This window comes from Myotis myotis, unplaced genomic scaffold (assembly GCF_014108235.1).
Source record: "Myotis myotis isolate mMyoMyo1 unplaced genomic scaffold, mMyoMyo1.p scaffold_m19_p_15, whole genome shotgun sequence".
Classification (NCBI taxonomy): domain Eukaryota; kingdom Metazoa; phylum Chordata; class Mammalia; order Chiroptera; family Vespertilionidae; genus Myotis; species Myotis myotis.
The window spans coordinates 21,445,678-21,467,991 of record NW_023416319.1 but is presented as its reverse complement, the minus strand read 5'-3'; the positions used below and the strand labels follow the sequence as shown (position 1 = coordinate 21,467,991).

The window sequence follows — 22,314 nt, the reverse complement described above, 5'->3', positions numbered from 1 at the left end:
GAAGAGGGAGGGGAAGGATGGTGATACTGCTGAACCTCCACTTTGGATCCTGAGTCCTCACCCCAAAGAGAGGTGGATGCTTCTGGATTCTGGACATTCAATCCTGTGGAAGGAACTTCAGACTTGCCTGAGAAGTCATCAAATCCGACTGCCAAAGCCATGCTGTCTCACTTGAATCAAAGTGGGAAACCAGCCTCACGCCGAACAATGCTCACAGGTGGGAAGGAATGCAAACAGGGAAATGCCTGTTTTTGCACGTTTTACCCACTCCTGGGCTCCCGACTTGCAGGCGAGCCTGAAGTTTACACCAGAGGGTAAACAAGATAGCTATTTGGACATCACACACCACTTTGCCAGTTTCCGTTCTCTTGAATTATTTACCATCTAATTGTCTACATTGAAACAGAATCTGGAAACACAGTCAGCGATGTAGCCTTATTTGCGAGTTAGAGAAGGGAAACCAGAGTTTGGTGAAGTACCCCGAGCAGATGCCCCTCTGGTTTTCTGAAGTTCTCCTGCAAAGTGGGTGAAGCCAGCTCAGCAGCAGCCAGAGCCCAGGCTAGGGGCTCCCTGCAGCTGCTAGCCCAGCCTCTCCTCTGAGGCCACAATGCCCAAACAGGCAGAGGCCGGGGCTCCTGTCTGGACTTAGCCCCTGCGCCTTGGTTTCTTGTCTGCAAAAGACAGGCTGCAAAGGGGGATGGGATGGAAAAATAAGCCTCTCTTTTGATTTCAAAGATTGTTATCACAGATTTTATTTTCACCATTGTACCAAGAATTTCCCAGAGGAATAAAGATTAGTAGCTACGAAAACAAGAAAAATAGTCTAAAAATAATTCAAGCAGTAGAACAGTTTGGAAAACTTAGAGGAATATAATGACAAATAAAACTCACTAACAGCCTCCCTTCTCAGTAAGAATCACTCATGATACTTTGACACATTTCCTTCCAATCTTTTTTCTAATATCGTTGGGAAATGTCAATCATACTTCTTTCATAGTCTAGCTTTTTTCTATTGAACATTTTTTGGTGAGCTTCTACCCCATGTCAAAAATCTTTGATTTTTAATGGCTCATTGTTTTCAAATAGTTCACTATAAAGAGATACATAATTCAAATATTATTAATTAGGATTCAATTTGATTTCACATTAAAATCTAATCAGGGTACCACAACGGAGGCTGATAACAATACATTCACAGACCAGATGGAGAGGGTGAGGAACAGACCTGGAAGCACTTCTCTCCCAGGACAAGTTCCCTCTGCACAGCGAGCCCACAGCACTGGCCCCTGAACAGGAAGTGAGGGAAAGGGAGAGATGGGTAGGTGGATCATCAAGGCGAGGGGTGTATGTGAGCATCAGGTGAGGGTGCATGAGCGGGGAGCGGATCCTAGGAAGCTCATGACCCCAATCACAGAATCTGCGTATAACTGCTATCGTGCTATTCCATATGCTATGATGGCCTAACAATTATAGGCCATGTGACACCTCTGTATTCATATTCCCTTCCATTTCTCTAAATACAGTTCTTTCCTTTTACATAGTTGAAATCTAAACTATGAATATTCTTACACCTGTTGTTTTTTTCATTTGTACAAATTCAGTCTTTGGGGTTTATTTGTGTAAGTTTAGGAGAGAGGAAAAGGACCTGTGTATCAATAGAAAAAGACAAGCTATCCTCTCACTGGTTCGGGTCCCGTTTACACCACCCATTTAAACTCAAATCAACATGATTTGAAATTTGCGGAAAAAACAGCCCATTTCTAACAAATAATTTTCAGGAGGGAGAATGGAGGAGGAGGTAGACACACAACGTGGAGACAGCCATGCCTCCCTTTTCCTCACAGGCAACAAGGGAGAGGGGAAAAGGGGTAAGTAAAGGCATGTCGGGCAAAGTTGGAGAGGCATCCACACCTGCTCATTATATCAAGTGTCTAGAGAGACTCTCTAAATAATTCAGGTGTGGCCGGCTCCCTCCCGGGGCAGGTGTTTGAGGAGAGTTTCCAGACAAGCATCTCCTCTTGCAAAACTGGAGCAGACTGAGGATCTGATTACTCGAAAAGGGGTCCAGTTAGTAGCTATGGCAACTCCTTCTGCAGCCTTCCTTACAACTTGCCTTGGACTACGGTACAAGAAGCTTCTGGGAAAACGCTGTTGCTACAGCCTGTTGTGGTGGTTCAGAGCGTTGACCCCAGTTTCTGGATTCTAATCTCCAAGTCCTACCACTTCCAACTGTGTGGCCTTAGGCAACTTACCCTCTCTGACCCTCACTTTCTGCACCGGTCAAATAGGGATAGCAATGCCCTCACTCGCATTGTTGTGGCATAAGGCTTTTATCATAGCGCCTGGTACACTATAGATATCTCTTAACAGTGTCTCCACCTGATTTTCTAGAAATGGGTGTTTGGACTTTAAATAAAGGAGTAATATCCAGAACTCAGAGAAAGCAACTCCTTAGAACAGAATCAATAATAACAGCAAACAGTTATTGAAGGTTTACCATATGCCGGATATCGTGCCCAGTGCTTTACCTATAATCTCACAAAGCCCATTTATAGATAAGCATTATCAAAGTTCAGAGAACTTAAGACTTTCCCCAGGTCAAACAGCAAGTAGGGGGCGGAACCAAGATCCAAACCCTGCTCTGTCTCTCATCCCCGCAAAAGCCCGTGTCCTTGCCTCTAGGTGAGTGGGTCTCCGAGTTATTTTACTGACCAGCACTCCTCTAGTGAGCATGGCGGGGTGGTGGTGGTGGTGGTGGTGGTGGTGGTGGTGGTGGTGGTGGTGCGGGGTTGCAGGCACCAGGACTTGAGGGAGGGGTGACCTCCTTAGGTCTGTGGGGCCAGACTGCCCCCTAGTGTTGGAGGAATCTTAGGGCAAGATGAAATAAAGAGAGTTGCTTTTCTTCCAAGGTGGTAGTGAACTCTCCTCCCTTCCAGCCTGGAGCAGATCTATCTGTTTTGTCCAAAGGGTTTCTCCTAGGAATTGGGGAAAAAGAGGGATAAACACTTGGAATTAAGAAGTACTATCTGAGGGTAGGGCAGCATTGTCAGACAAGCTTGAACCACTGGATAGGGGAAATGTCTCTTATTTCCAGCACATAGCACATAAGTGCTCACTGAGTAGTGAATGAAGTTTTAAATCTCATTCTCACTAAAAGGATTATAAGATAAGAGTGGTTATAAGGTTATTCACTGAGTTTTGCCTGAAGCACTAGCAGAAAAGACATTGTAACTGTAACGTGTAACCTACCGCCCACTCCAGGACACTCCAGGGACAGGTTCACATGCACAACTAGGAGAGAACGGTGACACTCCTCAGTTTTTTAGAAATAAGTCGGGGTCAGCAAAGGTATTGACTGACAGCCTGCCAGTCTTTGCAACCCTGAAAGCCTGTGGAAGATTCAGTTCTATTCTTAGAAGCCTAGGCTCTTTGGTCTCTTGCCCTACACAGTTTCAAAATTTAACAAATGTCATTTTAGTTTGCCACCCTCACTCCAATGTCCCTAGTGGTTCAGGGCTCTCAGAAAAGGCCCCCTCCACCTCCCTAATTCTGCCCAAGTCATCCATTTCGATAGATAATCACTAGCCATGCTATGGGAACAATATAAGTGTCCATCAATAGAGGAATGAATCAAGAAAATGTGGCATATCCTATCTTATATAAAAAAGGCTAATATGCAAATAGACCACACAGCGGAACGACCAGTTACTATGATGCACACTGATCACCAGGGGACAGATGCTCAATGCAGGAGCTGCCCCCTGGTGGTCAGTGCGCTCCCACAGGGGGAGCGCTGCTCAGCCAGAAGCCGGGCTCACAGCTGGCGTGTGCAGTGGCGGTGGCAAGAGCCTCTCCCACCTTCACGGCAGTGCTAGGCAGTGCTAAACCATCAGCTGGACATCCCTCAAGGGCTGCGGGACTGCAAGAGGGTGCAGGCCGGGCTGAGGGACTCCCCCAAGTGCACGAATTTGGTGCACTGGGCCTCTAGTATATATATACTGGAATATTATTCAGCCATAAAAAAGAAGAAAATACTGCTAGTTGAGACAACATGAATGAACATTGAGGACATTATGGTAAGGAAAAGGACACAAGTCAGACAAATACAATCTCTCTTCTATGTGGAATCTTCAAACACACACACACACACACACACACACACACACACACATACACACACCAAACCAAGCTCAGACACAGAGAACAGATTGGTGGTTGCCAGAGAAGGGTGTGGGAGGTCAAATGGATGAAGGGAGTCAAATGGTTCAAACTTCCAGTTCTAAAATAAATAAGTCATGAGGATGTAATGTACAGCATGGTGACTAGAGTTAATAATCCTGTATTGGATATTTGAAAGTTGCTAAGAGAGTAGATCTTAAAAGTTTTCATCACAAGAAAAAAATGTGTAACTATATATGGTGACAGATATGAACTAGACTTATGATGATCATTTTGTAATATATAGAAATATCAAATAGTTATGTCACACACCTGACACTAATATAATGCTATGTGTCAATTACACCTCAATAAAAAATTGTTGATCAGTTAGCACCTACATGCATTGCTCCTAGCTGTGCTCAGTGGGGAATAGAAAGACAGATACGCCAGCTGTGTCCCTACTGCTAACTGTGCTAATATTGGTGGAGCTTCTTTCATGGGCTACGTGACTACTCTGTTACCTGGTTCTCTCCTGATAGGTAGGTGTTAGCCCTCTACTTTTTCCCAGTAAGGAAATTGAGACTTATTTTAGTAAAAGTATGTCTGCTACTTAAATTATGTAAAAGTTCACATAATTTCTCGTTGGCAGTGCAGGTCAGTATGACTCCCAATGCATGCTCTTCCCACTATGTCACTCACGCTAATTCTTTGGAATAACAAGTTTCCTTTTCTAAAACGCAAGTACTTCCAAGAGAATTACTCCCATCGAGTCATCAGTTTAAAAACAGATGCTTTTCTTATACTTTGGTGATTTAGCTTTCTCGAGCCTAATTTCCTGCTGATCCTTGGTCTGTATGTACCCTCTGTCTAGGGCAGGTCTACAACCCACTCTCTGCTCTCCAGAATTGCCCAAGAATTTAGCCTTTCCTTCATCTTTTACAGAGCAATTTAGAACTCCCATCCTATCACAAAACCTGAATTACAAAACCCATCAATGAGCTCAAGAAAACAAAAGAACCTTCCAAGAAAATCCACAAGGCCTTATGGGTAATTGTGGCAAATAGTGCCAGCAGCTTACCCAATATTTATCCTTTTTTCTTCCTTATGAAGAGGATCCTGGTTATTGTTAGGACAGGAATGTGCCTGGCTTCAAATATATACCGAGTGGCCAGATTATTATGACCACCCCATCAGTACTTTGTTGGGCCACCTTTTGCCTTCAATACTGCAGCGATTTTTCTTGGCATTGACTCCACGAGATGTTGAAAGGTGATGCGAGGAATGTGACACCATGCCTGATGAATAGCACTGTCCAGTTCTGTGAGATTTGATGGTTGTGGAACTAGCTGCCTGATGGCTCTTTTAACTTTGTCCCACAAATGCTCAATTGGATTGAGATCTGGTGATTGTGGGGGCCACCTAAGCAAGGTAAAGTCTCCCTCATGTTCTTGAAACCACTCCTGCACAATACAAGCACCGTAGCTAGGCGCATTGTCTTGTTGGAAGAAGCCATCTCCATTGGGATACGGCCGTGGTTGGCAAACTGCAGCTCGCGAGCCACATGCGGCTCTTTGGCCCCTTGAGTGTGGCTCTTCCTCTAAGCCTTAGGAGTACCCTAATTAAGTTAATAACAATGTACCTACCTATATAGTTTAAGTTTAAAAAATTTGGATCTCAAAAGAAATTTTAATCGTTGTACTGTTGATATTTGGCTCTGTTGACTAATGAGTTTGCCGACCACTGTGATATGCCATCAACATGATAGGATGAACTTGATCAGCAACGATACTTAGGTACATTGTGCTATTCAGACGTTGTTCCACACGAATTAAAGGGCCCAAATCATGCCAGGAAAACATGCCCCAAACTATAACACTGCCCCCACCAGCTTGAAGGGTTGTACTCATGCATGTGGGGTGCATGCTTTCATGCTGTTCTCGCCAAATTCTCACTCTGCCATCTGCATGATGCAACTGGAAACGTGATTCATCGGACCACATGACTTTTTTCCAATGCTCGACTGTCCAATCCTTGTATTCCTGTGCGAATTAGAGACGTTTTATCTTGGTAACTGCAGACAGCAAAGGTGTTCGAACAGGCCTTTGGCTTCCATATCCCATACGATTCAGTGTACGGCTAATTTGCCTACAAACGTCAGGTGGTCATAATAATCTGGCCACTCAGTGTACTTTCCAGCTTCCCTTGCAACTAGAATGGTCCATGTGGCTACCAACAGTTCCTTCCCCAACAGCCATGTTTAGGCTAATCGATCCCACTTCCAGCTCCATGAATCAATTAGGATCATTTTCCTTCTGTCCATCCTGCCCTACCAACAGACTCCTACTTCTTGGAGCTACAATGTGCCCAGATCCCTTATAGACAGGGGCGGCCACAGCCAATTCTGGCCAAGCCATTGGTTGGGCCTTCCTGGAAAGTCACTGAGAAGGGGCAGCTGGCAATACTATTTTGCCCACAGTTTTCTCCTTGCTGCTGTCTAGGATGCTGTCCTGATGGTTGGAATACCACTATCACGTGCTGGAGGTAGGAGGATAATAAATTTGTTGTTGGTGGTGTTAATCCTCACCCGAGGATATTTTTCCTTTGGTTTTTAGAGAGTAAGAGGGGGAGAGACACACAGAGAGAAACATCAATGTGAGAGAGACACATCAATTAGGTGCCTCCTGCATACGCTCCAACTAGGGAGAGGGATAGGGGCCTGCAACTGAGGTACGTACCCTTGACCCGGATCAAACCCGGCTGGGGCAATACAATTTTTTTATCCCATGCCACCTGAATACATGTTTCCAGAAACAGCCCCCTTTCTCTATCTCAGACCCAAAACAGGGTTGTTACTGCTCATGCCCTTCTCAGTAGCAGCCACCCACATACTCCAGGTCTTAAATGTTGAATGAAACTCAGCGCTCTGTTCCTCCTAGCTTGTGTGGAGGGCAAGGCTGGTCTTCTGGTGACTAGATGGCGCTGGCACGGGAAAATCTGGCTCCTGAAGACTGCCTCAGGAGGAACAGAAGAAACTTCTGGTTTCTTGTGAAGTGCAGAGTCAAGCACACAGTTGGGCACCTGAAAGCCACAGTGACCTTCTCTGGTTTGTTGGGTGCTTGCTATGTGCCCATGCTGTGCCAAGTATTTAAATTACTACCTATGTGGTGGGAGGTGTCAATATTCCTACAAGGAAACAGGCTCACAGAAGTCAGGCGACTTTGCCCAAAGTCACTTGTTTAAGTGAGAGAGCAGACATCTGAACTCAGGTACATCATCCCAAGTATTCGAAGGTGAAAAGGATAGAAATCCAACTCAAACTAGCTTAAGCAAAAAAGGGAAGTTATTGAATTGAGTCCAGGGGTGGTTTCAGGCACAGATGGAACCAGGCGCCCAGTCTCTCTCCGTCCCATGGCTCCCTTTCCTCTGTGTGAATACTTCTTACACAATCTCTCTACGTGGAAGGATGGATATTATCGGCTTTAGTCCTTGAGAATTAGAGTTTATAACTCCAGAGAGTTTTTTCTAATAACCGCAGTAAAAATTCAATTCCACCAGTACGCTGTGTGTCCAAGTTTAAATCACATGCCCGGCCCTGAAGCAATCGCTGTTACAGCGAAACAGACTTCTCAGACCCAAGTCACAAGACTACCACTAAAAATAGTCGGGTACCGGGACATCAGCATCCCTCCCCTGAATCACACAGACTGAGCCGAATTACTGCCAATGCAGAGATGGTTCCCTAAGATAAGGGGGACAGAGCAGACAACACCTATTGCAATATAGCCTGCAGCTGTGTTTGCCAGACCAAACCCCACCCCATTTCTTGCCCTAAGAAGAGTAGCTCCAATCAAGATGATACCGTCAGTCATTTGGAAGTAATACCTTCCTGTTTATCCATGTGAACTTCTGCCCCAAATTGGAGTATTCACTTGTGTTCTGCCCCCACACCGGGACTCTTGCTTGCACAGTCCCCTGCCCGCCACTTCCTCATTCCTGTCCTCTTGCTTGGGACCCAGATCCAGGCCTGCCTTCTTGGTGTCTTCCCTGAGGGCCTCTTTGGGTCACTTGCTATTCTAGACGCCAGGGACATTTGTTGTTTGGCTGTGCGCTGACGGTGGTATTCGCCATGCAGTTCCAGGCGGGATTTGGTTGCTTTTTCAGGCAAGCTATGCCAGAATTCCCCACTCAGAGGACCGCAGGCAGGGTAACTGCCAGCCCGTCAGGGTCCGGATGAGAGGCAGTTTAGAGCCAGCCTGGGAACATGATCCACATGACACCGTAATTCATAAAACATCCTCCGAGGATAAGCAGCAGCAGCATGTAAGTGATGGCCTCCATGAGACCAGAAGTCTTTCAGCCGTGACACCAGGGACCCCAAGACCAGGAGCTGGGAGGAAGGTGAGGGGTGAGAGCTGCCAATGTAACAGGTGACCTTGAGGTGAGGGAGGTCAGCTGGGGCTCTGGTCACCCAGGTGGACACTGTGCAGACCTGGCACAATGGTGGCATGCTCGTGTCGCACACCCCCCAACTTCAGACCATCGCCATGCTTTTAGTCCTTCAAGTCCTGGCATTTTCCTCTCCCGCCTCTAGTCTAGTCTTCCCTGGCACCTGCCTGGCTGCTTGCACTGGCGCTGTTGAGGCAGAGGGGCCGGCTGTCTCCCAACCAGCTTCCAGGAGAGACATGTGTAAAAGCAAGGCTGTGAGGGCTGCCAGACAGGGAAAGGGAGGGAGAGGGGAATCGCCAATGAGAAAATGTTAATCCAGCACACAGGCTTTTCGTAAGAACTTTATTTCTCAAAAAGGGGGAAGAATCCAAAGTATTAAAATAATCCTCTAATTTTATTTTGGAGGGAAAGGATAGGATGACAAAAATTCGTATAAAAATTTCAAGCATAATCGTCAGATACTTCACCCTGACACCCACACCTCCTGTCTGAGCTCCAGGTTCCAACTGCATCACAAGTATTGCCGATCTCCTGGACCCGGACAGGCTGCGAGTGTCCGGAATGCTTATAGTTACTCCACAAATAAATACAAAAGATCAACCTCCCAGTGGAGATGATTTGGCCCATTTTGGTGATTGTTTTTGAGGAGAATGGTGCCCCACGTCTAAGTACCAGACCTTTCCTTTTCGAAGATGACTACGAGTGTGAAAGAAATGTGGAAACATGTATTAGGTATGGCTGGCTCTGGTACCAACCAAATGCCAAGGGAGACTTTACCTCACTGAGGCAGTAAAAAGGGGAGAAGCGGCCATAATTTTTCCATTGCTTCTTACATTGGAGACCATACCTTTGTTTCTATCACTGAAGAAAACTGGACCACGCAAAGCAAAGTCCCTATTTAGAGCAATTAAGAAAGTCCCTATCCATAATAATTATTTTCTAACTTAAAAAGAGGAAAAGAAAACGGTGAGCTGGATTGAAAGTCATTAGCCAAGACCAATGCTGCCAAAATGAGCCCACAGCAGGGAGGCCTTTGGGAGCGGGAGCTGCGACCGGCTCAGCCCGAGGTCCCGAAGCGAGCTCAGCGGTGAGGACCTCTCGGAACACCCGCTCTCCTCTGCGGCTCTCAGTTGGTGTTGCTCTGAGGAACAGGGAGGTTCTCGTGAAGGTATTTTAAAGTTCCATGCTCGGAGAAATCCGACACCACGTGGTCCTGCCCTCGCAGCAGCCACTTAGTAGTAAGCAGTCCCTCAAGTCCTACTGGTCCCCGAGCGTGGATCCGTGAGGTACTGATTCCCACTTCAGCTCCTGCAAAGAAGCACGGATGAGGGTGTGGCGTTTCCCGCCTTTGCTTCCTGTCTGCTCACCAGCCCCTCGCCCGCCCCGCTGCCCACACCTGCCCATCCTCCCGGCCAGCTTGAGCTTCTGTCCCCGTGTTCTCTGGTCTCTGTACATCATGCCGAGCCTCCTTCTTCTCATGAAACCCAGCGTGTGGGCTCTCTTGTGCTTTACCAGAAGTGCTCTCTCTGCTACCTGTTCAGTGTCTGGACTGTGCACCATAATTTGGCATTGGGGCATTTTCTGAGTTATATGACAATGTTTAGTATGGAGGTTTCATCTCCCTAAATATTCTTCAAATCCTAGAAAAGGGTGTGTTCTCAGGATCCCCCAGAATTCTTAGCACTAAGCTGAATACATGGAAGGGTGGTGCTCATCTCCCACCCCTCTCGCTCCTGGCTCAGACACGGGCATCAGTTCCTGGGTCTGGCTCAGTGTTTTGCACCTCCCACGGGGAGGCAGGATCCCGTGTCCTTCACAACTGTCCCGAGCGTGTACTGGCCCGGGATAAGGTGGTGAATAACTGGTACAGTCCTGTTTTTGTGGAGCTTATGTTCTTGTGGACAAGGCAGCCAAGAACTCATGTGTGATGGTGAAGGATGCTGTGACAGACTGTGCGGGCCGGTGGGGGCCACACTGGGCAGGGTGGGCAGAGAGCGAGCGCCTCCCTGAGAAGCTGCGGTTCTGCTGAAACCTGAACAATGAGGAGCCAGCCGGGGAGGGGCAGGTGCAGGGTGCTGCAGGCAGAGAGGAGCGAGGAGACGCGAGTGGGGATGAGCTTGGGGTAGTGGTTGGCAAGGAGCCTGTGAGCACCACATTCAAATTCTGTTAAATAATGTAGAGACCATGTGACTCTGGGCGTGTTGCCTTGATCATCTTTCATGCTTTGATTTTTGTCATTAAAAAAGTGAGTAAAATAATAGATCCATTATGGAGAGCTAAGGGAGACACTGCATATGATGCACTTTACACAGTGCTGGGGATACAGTAAATGCTCAGTAAGTATTATCTGCCAGTGTTACTAATGCATTTGACTCAACTAGAGCCTGAGCTTCTGCTCTGAGCTGGGGACAGAAAGACGATGGAGGATCTCTTGCTCTCCCTGCATCTTGACTTTCGCTTCCAAGCTAGGCTCCTCAGCCCTTAAACGTATGCTGCTATTTCTTCTTCAAGACCATGGAATACAAAATTCAGTGCAAGTGATGTGATATTAAATCAAAACCACAACACAACAGAGTCAGGGAACTAAAAACAAAGTGTCTAATGACTAAGAATAACAGTAAAATTCCCTTTAATAACCTTTAACAATTCAGTGAGAACTATTTCTTTAGGCAGATCATTTATTCAAAAGTTCAGAGGGATTGCAATGCTTCAAGTGCTGAAACTATTTCTCAGATTAGTTTACCTGCCTTATTGGAGCTTTGTTTAATGGCACCCCTGAACACCAGAGATGGTCTGAAAAAGCCCTAACTGGGGATAGAGATTTTTTTATTATTATTATTTTTAATATATTTTTATTGATTTCAGAGAGAGCGAGAGAGAGAGAGAGAGAGAGAGAGAGAGAGAGAGAACCATCAACAATGAGAAAGAATCATTGATTGGCTGCCTCCTGCAGGCCCCCCGCCCCAGCCCTCCCCTCTGCCATTGGGGATCGAGCTTACAACTTGGGTATGTGCCTTGACCGGGAATCGAACCATGACCTCCTGGATCATAGGTCAATGTTCAACCACTGAGCCATGCTTTGGTGAAAGATGGAAGGGGAGAAGGGTGTCTTTCAGAAGCTTTTATTTCAGGCTGCTTTAGAAGGAAACCTTGCACCCCTGGGCTTACCTGTCTGTTTTCGATGCTGACATGTAAGCCCAGCATAGGCATGAACACCTTCTTAGTCCTGTCCTCATGGGGAACTCCTAGCTCTGAGGCAACCTGGCTGTGTCTCTCTAAAGGAAGCCTGCAATCACAGTGCTCTCAAAGGGCCTTGGCACAGACACTGCTACCACCGGTGTATGGAGACAGGCTGTGGTCTGCCTGCACTGCGGTGGGAGTGACCGGGGCTTTGGGCTGCACAAGTCTGGGTTTGAATGCCAGCTGCATGACTCTGTACAAGTTACTTCACCTCCTTGAACCTCAGTTTCCCCATCTATGAAAAAGAAAATCCAAGTACCTACCTTCTTAATATGTGAAACACCCAGAGCATAGGACTTTATCAGCTACTATTTTCTCTCATGTACCCACCCTCCCACAACTCTCTCTTCTCTTGACCAAGCAGGTGACCACAGAGGTGAGCTGTCTCCTCCACCCTCACCATGCTCCTTGGACAACAGTGTCCTTTCTCCCATGACCAGAGTCCTTACCCAGCCCGAAGCGGTAGCCATCGGAGAAGCGGGTGCTGGCGTTCCAGAACACACAGGCACTGTCAACGTGCTGCAGGAAGAACTCTGCAGTTTTCTCTGCAGCAGGAAGAGAAGAAACTGAATTAGGATGACCCAGAGAACACCTGCTTCCAGCCCCTCACCTGGAACTGACCGGGCAGGGTCCAGGCACCACGGGGCTTCCCCGCGTGTTAAACACGGATTTGTGAAAAACCCAGAGGAAGAAGGAAGACCGGCTTCATCAGTCACTTCTGTGGAAAGCGTAGCTGCTTGGGAGCTCCCACTGCAGAGATACCCTTGCTGCTGCCATGGCCTGTCTACACTATTTATTTAGAGGCTCTGGACCCAGAGTGTTTAAGTCTGAAGTCCAAGTTCATACCCACTAGCTAGGTGACCTTGGGCAGGTTTCTGAACCTCTCTGTGCCTAAGCAAAATGGGGACTGACAATGACCTCGCTTACAGTGTGTGGAGAGATTAAGATGAACTGACCTCCACAAAGCACTCATCGCAGTCTAGCACATAGGTGCTCTGTAAATGTTAGCTGTTACTATTAGTGCTGTTGTGATTCCCCAATAAGTGAACTGTAAATTCCCTGAGGGGGCCATACCGGCTTCCTTAATCACTGGGCCTGAAACCGAGGCATGTCCTGCAATACGTATCTGTAGAGTGAATGAATGACTATGGCACTGGTTCTGCCCTTACTCTCCTGAACCTTGGTTTCCTCAGCTGTAAAATGGGTTTATTCCATTAACTTAGAAAGACTGTTGTGTGGATTAAACGGTAGCACCTCTAATGCAGGAGTGGAGCTAATAGTCTCTTTCCCGCCTCCTCCCACGGGACTACTGTCACTACAGAATGAGGTAACAGATGTGAGAGCACTCAGCAAAGCAGCCAATGCAACCGACAGCCAGCGTTATCATCAGTTTGCTCAGTTCCGTTTCCTGCAGGCCAGGAGGCACTGAGAGGAGAACCACTGTGGAGATGGAGGCAGAGAGAGCAAGCGCCTCCGCTGCAGCATCTGGCACTGACCGTTCTCCGTGACGATGACGTCCGTGTGGGAGCTGCCGTACTTGTGGATGTGGTCGATGGCCTCCTGGACGCTGTCCACCACCTCAATGCACAGCTCCAGGTCCCCGTACTCAGTTCGGAGGGACTTCACTTCCGAGGGGCTGAAGGTCAGATAGGAAGCGAACTTGGGGCCTGCGTGAATTTTCACCTGGAACAGAGGACGTCCAGGGGCAACAACAGAAACCCCTGTGAGAAAGCAAGCTCACACCTCTCCCGGGATCAACAGCAGGCCCGCTCAGAGGCCACTAGCGCACAGTGAGGCCCAGCACAGTGAGCATGTGCCCTGACTCCCTTTTAATTTGAGGGGTGCATTCTCATTTTCCCACAATGCTCTCAGGTTCTCACTGGGCCCATGCCATACTGATAGCTGACTGGAGCCTCTTTTCCAGGAAAGGATGGAAGGGAAGAAACACGTGCTGCAGGTCAAAGCGACCAAGGCCAGCAGTCCTTCTCCCGGCTGCTGCACAGAACTCTGCCAGGACATCCAATACATCTGACGGAAAACCTAGGCTGTCCATTTTTGTCTGGGGAGCATCTAGGAATAGGAATGTAAGATGGAGCATATGTCTATGTTGGAAACTTACTGGTATTGGTTGTTTATAACTTTAATAAAATAATCTCAGAAAAAGAGGATATTACACAAATTGTTGACTCCCAAATACCACTGTATTAAGTAGGTTAATACTGGTAACTGAAGACATTTGTGGAGGGGCGGATGCAATACATTTTGGTTTGAGAACATTTCTGCACAATCTTTTCAAATCAAATCCAAACAGGAATGTGTTCAGACTCACAAACTTTAAACTATGCCACCTGAATAAATGTTGCCAGAAACAGTCCATTCAGCAGGCGGCCATGCGGCCTAAACCCTTATCCCTAAACCCTCTTAGCACTTAACACATTCCACTCGGTAATGAGGCTATTTGCGTGTGGGATTCTTCCACCCACTGGGCTGTCAGAGACAGAGGCCTGCCTTCACCTTACTCCTCTGTGTACTGAGCACAGAGCTCTGTACACAGCAGATGCTCACAAATGCTGCCTCGCGAATGGCCTCACTGGTGTGGGGATGCTCCTGGTCCAGTCCCACAGGCTCAGTCCCCACGTGGGAGGCAGGAAGTGGTGCGATCCTGCGAGCTTGTCTTACCTGTTCCACTCGCAGCATATCGATGATCTGGTCAAACAGGGGTGTCCTCAGCAGGTCTCGGTGGATCAACAGAGTCTCCAAAGCGTTACAGGCCGCTGGATATTCACATTTAGAGTCTCTGACTAAAGAAAGAGAACAAAGAGTTGTTTCTATTAACACGATCCAGCACCACAGAGGACCTGACAAATAGTTTGCCTGTAGAACAGGGGACCTGTCCAGCTCACCCAGTCTGGAGGCTTTATCGACACTGGCCTCTGAATCCACATACATGTGGCAGATCCCTTCACTGTGCCCCATCACTGGGATCCCCTTGGCGGCTTTCTGGATATCTCTGACCAGCTGGGAAGAGCCGCGTGGAATGATCAGATCTATCATTTTGTCTAGTCGGCAAAGATCTTCCACTTCTTCTCTGGTATTCACCTGAAGAGAGAGAGAATAAAAAGATCAAGAGAGTATCTTCTAACCCATGAAATACCCCCTTACAGTCACATGTCTGCACCTCCTGAGCACTAATCAGGCACTGTGAAAACTTGTTCCAAAAGAAGACTAGTCCCTGATCGTGGGAATCAACGCTATCTAGCAAATGCTCACCAAGCTCTGCACACTAAGTGCTTTGCTGGGCAGGACCACAGGCAGGACCCGGCCCCTGCCTCCAGCAGCTCAGAATCGAGTAGGGAAGAGGGGGCTAGGACACAACCAGCCATACACTGCTGGGCAGATAACGTTTTAAATGCCAGGAAAGGTGTAAGTGCCACCTCTGGAATTAGAGGAGGACAAACTATGCCATGTGATGAGGATCACAAGAGGAAGTGGCTGCCCTGGTGATTCTCTAACCACAGCCTTAGTGACAAGTTGGGTCTTGCTAGGGAGTCATGGTTCTTCATGGCTTCTGCTGACAACCTCAACCCTGGGATGCTGGCTGGGCTAACGAAAGTGCTTATGTTAGGACACTGACATTGTGGGTATCTTTTTATCTTCTTGATTTTTCATTGTCCCCTATACGGTCCTGTTACTTATAAGAGAAATACAAATACACGTTTACGAAAATGCTCACAGCAACTTTAATCTGCATAGTCCAAAGCTGGAAACAACCCAAATGTTTGTCAACAGAAGAAAGGACAAACTAGTATATGCACGTAAATGGAATACTACACGATAGTGACAGAGAAGCTACTGCTAGGTGCAACAACGTGGATGAAGATCATGGGCATCCTAATGAAGAAAAGAAATACAATGTAAAAGAGTGCATTGTGTGATTCCATTTATATGAAGTTCAAGAACAGGCAAAAGAAACTGAATGTGAAAGAAGTAGAAGAGCAGTTTGGTGGTGAGGGGCATACTGACAGGCAAGGGCACTGGGAGCCTCTGGGGTACTGGAAATGTCTTGTGTTTTGATATGGCTGGTGGTTATATATGTGCATGTACATATGGACAAAATCACATAAGATCTGCATACTTACTGCATATATGCTGTACATCAATAGGAAGGAGGGAGGCAGATGCCTCTGAATTAAGCGAGGAGGTGGCAGAGCTGGGATTTGGATCCACCACCATGCTGCCATGAGAAAAACCCAGACTCTCATCCGTGAGCATGTGATGCAGCCGTTTTACAGGCCTCACCCAGCAGCCCAAAGCACCCTGCAGCGTGGGAGCGAGTAGCCTCGACGGAACAGAGAAGGATCTGAGCCAGCCTAAGCCCACATCTAAACTACTACAGGCTGTGTGACTTAACCTCTGTGCCTATTTTTTCCCATCTATAAAATGGGCCTAAAATCGATGATATTTTTCTCATAGGGTCGTTGAGAGGATTAAATGAGAGATAAGAAAGTGCCTTGACCATAGCAGGTGTTCAGTAAATTGCAGCTCTTACTATCTAGTTCAGAAATTCTACTTGACAATTGAGGAGTATAAGACAATGGTTAAAATAACAACAACAATGATAATAACGATAACAGCATGACCTAATATTTACACGCTCCCATGATGGTTTATGACAAACTTTCATAAAAATTGATCTCATCTGACTTGGCCTAAATGACTCTGCCAGTGCGCAGAACCCAGGCCTCACACTCTAGTGCTGGTATTCCTGTTGCCCTGTGACCTAAATGATGAAGGGCTAATAGGCATTCTTATGAAGTCAATGGTGCCGGGACACAGTTATGTGACAGTAGCCTTCCGAGCCACTGAAGACCCATCTGGCACTGTCCAATGTCAGCAGACAAACAGGACCTGCTGCCACTTCAATTAAGCCCGCCCATGGAAGTGGCTCACACTCACATGGCCTAAGCTTTGCTTCAAATACCCAAAGACCTGACCTGGCTCCTTTGAACCTGACATGGCTCATTCTCAGGGACCTACCAGCTGTACGGCCTCCTTGACTCCATGGATCGAGAGCGCCTCCTGGGTCAGGACATGAAGAATCCGGTTGCTGTGTGCAGCCTCCTTCCCTCCTTTGAGTAACAAGCCATTACCACTTGCAATAGCCAAGGCTGCCACCTGTAGGTCAAAGGGGAGAGCAGTGAACCAAAGGGAAAAGCAGTAATAGTGACAGCAACGTTAGCATGCGCTGAGCACTTTTTCTGTGCCGAGCACAGTGTCAACCCCTTCATAAGGCCTGTCCTGTCTAATCTTGGGGACAGGAGACCCTGACTGGAACCAAACCACCCAGATCTTAGAAACTAAACTCTGAGTCTTAGCACCACCAGCAAAGTAACCTGAGTTAAGAGGCCAGGGTCACACGGCCTCTCCCTAAGGTGGCCACAGTGGAGGACAGGGTGCTCAGCTGCCTCCTGACCCAGGGGCTTGCTCCACCTGCTGAGCAGAGGGTGGGCAGCACTGCTGGCCACATCTTACTCTGGCCTGTCACGGTGCTGAGAGCTCTGAACGCCTGGTGCTGAGGACCTGGAGAGGACCAGGCTCCCGCCAGCTCTGGCGGAGATGCTGGGAACGGAGCACAGCCTGTCTGGGAAGGAAGAAGCAGGCCATCTGGGAGGAGGATCAGCCACTCACCTGGTCATCCAAGGCCTGGAGCTTAACTTTCTGAGTGCTCTGGGGTAAAGGAGGACCTACCTGGGTTTTTTTTAAGTAGCGAAAGACACTTTCCTAAAAACACTGTGTGCCTGAAACTGTTCACCTCCAGATCAGTGGCTCTTAATCTTTGTTTTTTGTTGCTCATGAAGCCCTTAACAAAGTTATGTATGTTCTCCAGATAAATGCACAAACCCACTGAATTCTACATACAACTTTTAGGATTCAGGATTCTGTGATGCTATCCAAGCGAGGAACCTTAGTGGGCCAAAGAGGAAACCTTTACCGTGCAAAGTGTCAGCTAGTGTGGCTAAAAGGGAGCAGGGAGACTTCAGGGACATGGCTGCACAGAGACTGGGACTCGTTTCCACCAGCAGAGGGGGCTGTGCAGTTCTCCCTGGGGCACTGCGGCGACAGGTGAGAAGGGGTGGGTGCTGAACAGCCTGGTTTTAGGTCCTCAGGGAGAATCCTCCACAGAGCATGCTGGACTCCCACGGTCACTGATGCCATGGAGTAAAGAGTGCTGCTTGTTTGGTTTTAAACAGACTTTCTCCCTGAGACTTCGCGGCTTGTCCAAAGAAAGAGCTGGTATCGTACTAGACAGTCCAGTGGGGGATGTTCTCAGATTTCTGGGACAAAGTTTAGGGCAACAAGAACATGGCTGCTTGGCAAGCTCTTTTGATACATGGTTTCTCAACATGAGCCTGTGATATGTCAGATTCCTGAAAGAGGATTATATTATAGTTTACATCACTACTAGACATTCTTTTTCTAAGATGTACCTTCAGGAAGCCATCTGAGACACTGATGATAAAGGGCCCTTTTTCGCATGGGCAAAACCAACTATGAGATGAAGGACCTGCAGGAGGCTAGCAGGGACTCTGGGGCCAGGGAACAAAGTGCCTAGTGAGCTAATATACTTGGAGGTGGGCTCCCGTGGTTAGGGAGATTCATCTGGGGTTAAGGCCCAGATCCACATTAATAAGTTTCACAATAGTACTACCTCCTATAAACTTCAGTTTCTTCAACTGTAAAATGTACATATAAATACTTACTTTAGAATTATTGGTAAAGCCAGTAACATAAATTACCTTAAGAACAACCTAAGAATAAAGTCTCAAAAATTATTTTTTTGGCCCTAGCCGGTTTTGCTCATTGGATAGAGCATTGGCCTGCAGACTGAAGGGTCCCAGGTTCAATTCTGACCAAGGGCATATGCCCAGGTTGTGGGCTCGATCCCCAGTGGCGAGTGTGCAGGAGGCAGCCAATCAATGATTCTCTCTCATCACTGATGTTTCTACTTCTCTTTTCCTCTCCCTTCCTCTCTGAAATCAGTAAAAATATATTTTTTTTAAATGTTACTTTTTTGGGGGTGGGGTGGGGGGGAGATAAAACGTTCTTACTTAAAAAAAAAAAAAGAAGAAGAATCTTTGGGAGATTTATCTCGGCATTAGTCACATACCTGGGGTAGACAGTCGGGGCGAGACTCGAAGATGACCAGCAAGACTCCGATTGGGACAGTCACTTGTTCTAGTTCCAAGTTTTTGGCAACTCGGATCCGGCGCAAGACGCGCCCCACGCTGTCCTGGGAGGAGGCTGCAATCTGCCGCAGACCGATGGCCAGGCTGTTCAACTTAGACGTGGAGAGGCTCAATCGTTTCAGCAGAGGAGGTGCAAGTCTCCCTGGGGGTGTAAAAATGCATGATGATAAAGGAGGAGACCTGGGCAGCAGCAACTGTCCTACTGGACGTGTGGCGCTGTCTTTGAACAGACGGAATTAAGGGAAAACAAGGACATGCCATTTACACAGCTTTTCTGGGGGGCAATAGTTTGCCATATAAAGGTAAGTAAACCTACACCTTTTGTGCAAGTTCGGCTCCAGAAACTTGTCATTTGCAGGAGTGAACTTGCATGTAATGAGGATACTTATCACAGCATTTTTATATTAGTGGGAAACTGGGTTCTACCTATAAAATCTGGCAGTGGGCTACCATGCAGTTAACATCAATAGCTATATGATATGATATGAAGAATACAGATTGTGAAAAAGGAAAACTACAAAACAGTATGTATGGTAGGATCCTATTGATCAAACATGACATGTTTCTAAGTCTGGAAGGCATCAAGAACAGTGATGATTGCTGTCTATGTTTCTGCATTATTTTAATCTTTTATAAGAAATGATTAGAAGCAATGAAGATGATTTCTTTTAAAATAAAAACTTAAATAGAATTATAAGTTCACATTTAAAATTTTCTTTAAATTTAAATACAATGGTATGCATGGAGTGATCCTCTATACATATACATGTTCAAATATATGCATGAATATATATTCAGAAAAACCATATGGAATCACACATCACAAATCATCACTGTGGTTAATGATGACATGAGTTTATGAAAAACTTCCCTTTCTTTTTAATAGCCACAGCCAGCTAGATAATAAAAACTTCTCTTTTGGAGGGGAGGAACCAACCTTATATTAAGAAAAAAAAAATTAAACCATCATTCTACCAAATAATATCAATATCATTTAATTATATGTGGATTAATTTTCTTCACATTTTCCCATGTACTAAAAATCAAGTTTTAATTATAGTGCATGCTAAATGTTACACTCTAGTTTTTCACCTTACAATGCATGTACATTTTCCATGTTGCAAAAATTATTTAATGACTACTAAATATTTCACTGAGTTGATACAGGTTAATGCAATTAACCACACTTACATTATTAGACACTCAGGTTGTTTCCAGTTTTCAGTGTGACAAATAATCCTGCACTAAGAATGGTGACATACAGAGCTGTTTTCTCCTCTTGAAGTATTTTCTTGGGATAAATTTCCTGCAATGGGCTTCCCGAGTGAAAGGGGATTACCATGCTCATGGCTACCCAGGACTGTTCTCAAGCTACCGTGTGTTGTCACGAATTTCCAGAGATAACTGGGATGCTAACCACGAGTCATGTGATTTTTGAAAAACAGCTCTAACCTCTGTGGGTCTTAATTCTTTTACTTTAAGTTAATGGATAGGATGTCATCAAAGATTTCCATTTCTGAGAGTTTATTTTATGACTTGCCAATACTACAAAAATTCAAAAGACCAGATGTAAATTCTACAGGAAGTTCCAAAGCAATGACTCAAACATGTGTTAAGGAATGGGAATAATGTTGATGAGCCTTGCTAGGTTTCTTTGAAGGGCATAAAACTAACTTGGATGTTTAATTTAAGGCACATTTATTCAAGAGAAAATAAAATAAAAAACCCATTAAAACCAATCCCCATTATTTTAGGGTACCAAAGACAGAGAACTAGGAAAAGGCCGAGACAGAGTGAGGGCCTATCTGGCTCTACATATTTGGTTGTCAGCCCTCTCACTCCTCTACCATTAGCACCTTGAGGGCATTTCTGTCGGGGCCTGTTGTAACTCTGGGCAGACCGCACACTAGGAGATGAGCTGTCTTTCATCACAGGCTGCATAAACTATTCTACTACTATTTGATAGACACAGCTATTTGGGTTTAAATCCAGATCTGTCACTGGCCATGGTTTCAGGCATGTGTGAAAACTGCTTCATTTTTCTCCTCTGTGAAATCGGGATAATACATAGTAGCTTCCTCACAGTGCTATATTGTAAAGTAAAATGAGATCCTGTCGGCCCAGCCAGCGTGGCTCAGTGGTTGAGCATCAACCTATGAACCAGGAGGTCACGGTTAAATTCCTGGTCAGGGTACATGAGATTCTGTCTGTTATGCCCTTAGCACAATGCCTGGCAACACAGAAAATTATCAAGAAATGTTAGCAACTGTTAGCTGAATGTCTAAAATGGTGAGGTCTTCAATCTTTTCTTTTTTTTGTCTTGAAATTGCCGTAATAGCCATACAGGGAATGAAAAAAGCTCCTATGGGGGTTGTGCTGGAATATCTTGGAAACGGGTGGGGGTAGTGTGTATAGTTTGAAAGAGCCCAATGAACATTAACCATCAACCCTCAATAAATAGGATACAGAATATACAACTTCTTCTATAAGGGTATTGACTTTGGGTAGAGTATGATGTAAGACTTAAACAAAACCCTCCTTAAAACTGACTCCAAACTGCCAGGTTATTTACCCTCTGCCTCCTCCAAGTCTTTCTTGTTGGCTGACAGGATCTCATCGCGATGGTCCGTCAACAGATCAGCCAGATGATGGATAATCTCTGCTCTCTAGAAAAAAGGTGAAAATTAAACAAGCAAACAGTATCCAAGAAAGCATGCCTGCTCCTTTAAATCTACTCTTCTGACCATGCCAGGCCTTGCTACTAAACCCAGATAACACTGGGGGACACGAGGAACAAAGGAGGAGATAGGCTTGACTGTGTACTAAACCTCAGCATGAGTCACTCTGAGAACAACAGAACCATCAGCTAGGTCGGTTATTACCTGCTCTGGTTCCAACGTGGCCAACATCCTTCCTCCTGATCGAGCCATTTCTCCCTGCTGCTCGACAGTGGGGCCTGCAGGCACAGTTGCAAACATCAGACCACGGTCAGCACAGTTCCCTGTCGCTATCTCAGCACATGCATAAGTTCCTCACATGCATGGATCTTACACTTGGTATCTTGCTATGCTTGCTGCACATACAGAGACCACTCTGACCAGTAACATGGCAAAAGGACATACCAGACTAACTCGGGCATAAACACAAGAAACTTGTCTGCACTTCTGGGGTAGACAATATAACTCATGTCTCCACAGTTCAATTCCACTTTGGCTGACAT

At 46.3% G+C, this 22,314-nt stretch overlaps 1 protein-coding gene across 2 annotated transcripts in view; it reads right to left on the bottom strand.

Annotated features, from left to right (window-relative positions):
- Window positions 1-8,932: 8,932 nt before the first annotated feature.
- Window positions 8,933-22,314, bottom strand: part of ALDH18A1 (aldehyde dehydrogenase 18 family member A1) — a 36,833-nt gene continuing 23,451 nt past the window's right edge. For both annotated transcript variants that reach the window (XM_036336505.1, XM_036336506.1), the window contains exons 10-18: window positions 21,977-22,050; window positions 21,667-21,760; window positions 19,016-19,236; window positions 16,885-17,022; window positions 14,751-14,946; window positions 14,527-14,648; window positions 13,344-13,530; window positions 12,297-12,392; window positions 8,933-9,915 (exon numbers count right to left, since the gene is read on the bottom strand). In XM_036336505.1, the coding sequence (XP_036192398.1) occupies window positions 9,734-9,915; window positions 12,297-12,392; window positions 13,344-13,530; window positions 14,527-14,648; window positions 14,751-14,946; window positions 16,885-17,022; window positions 19,016-19,236; window positions 21,667-21,760; window positions 21,977-22,050 (1,310 nt within the window). In that variant the 3' untranslated portion in view covers window positions 8,933-9,733. The remainder of the gene's footprint in view (window positions 9,916-12,296; window positions 12,393-13,343; window positions 13,531-14,526; window positions 14,649-14,750; window positions 14,947-16,884; window positions 17,023-19,015; window positions 19,237-21,666; window positions 21,761-21,976; window positions 22,051-22,314) is intronic.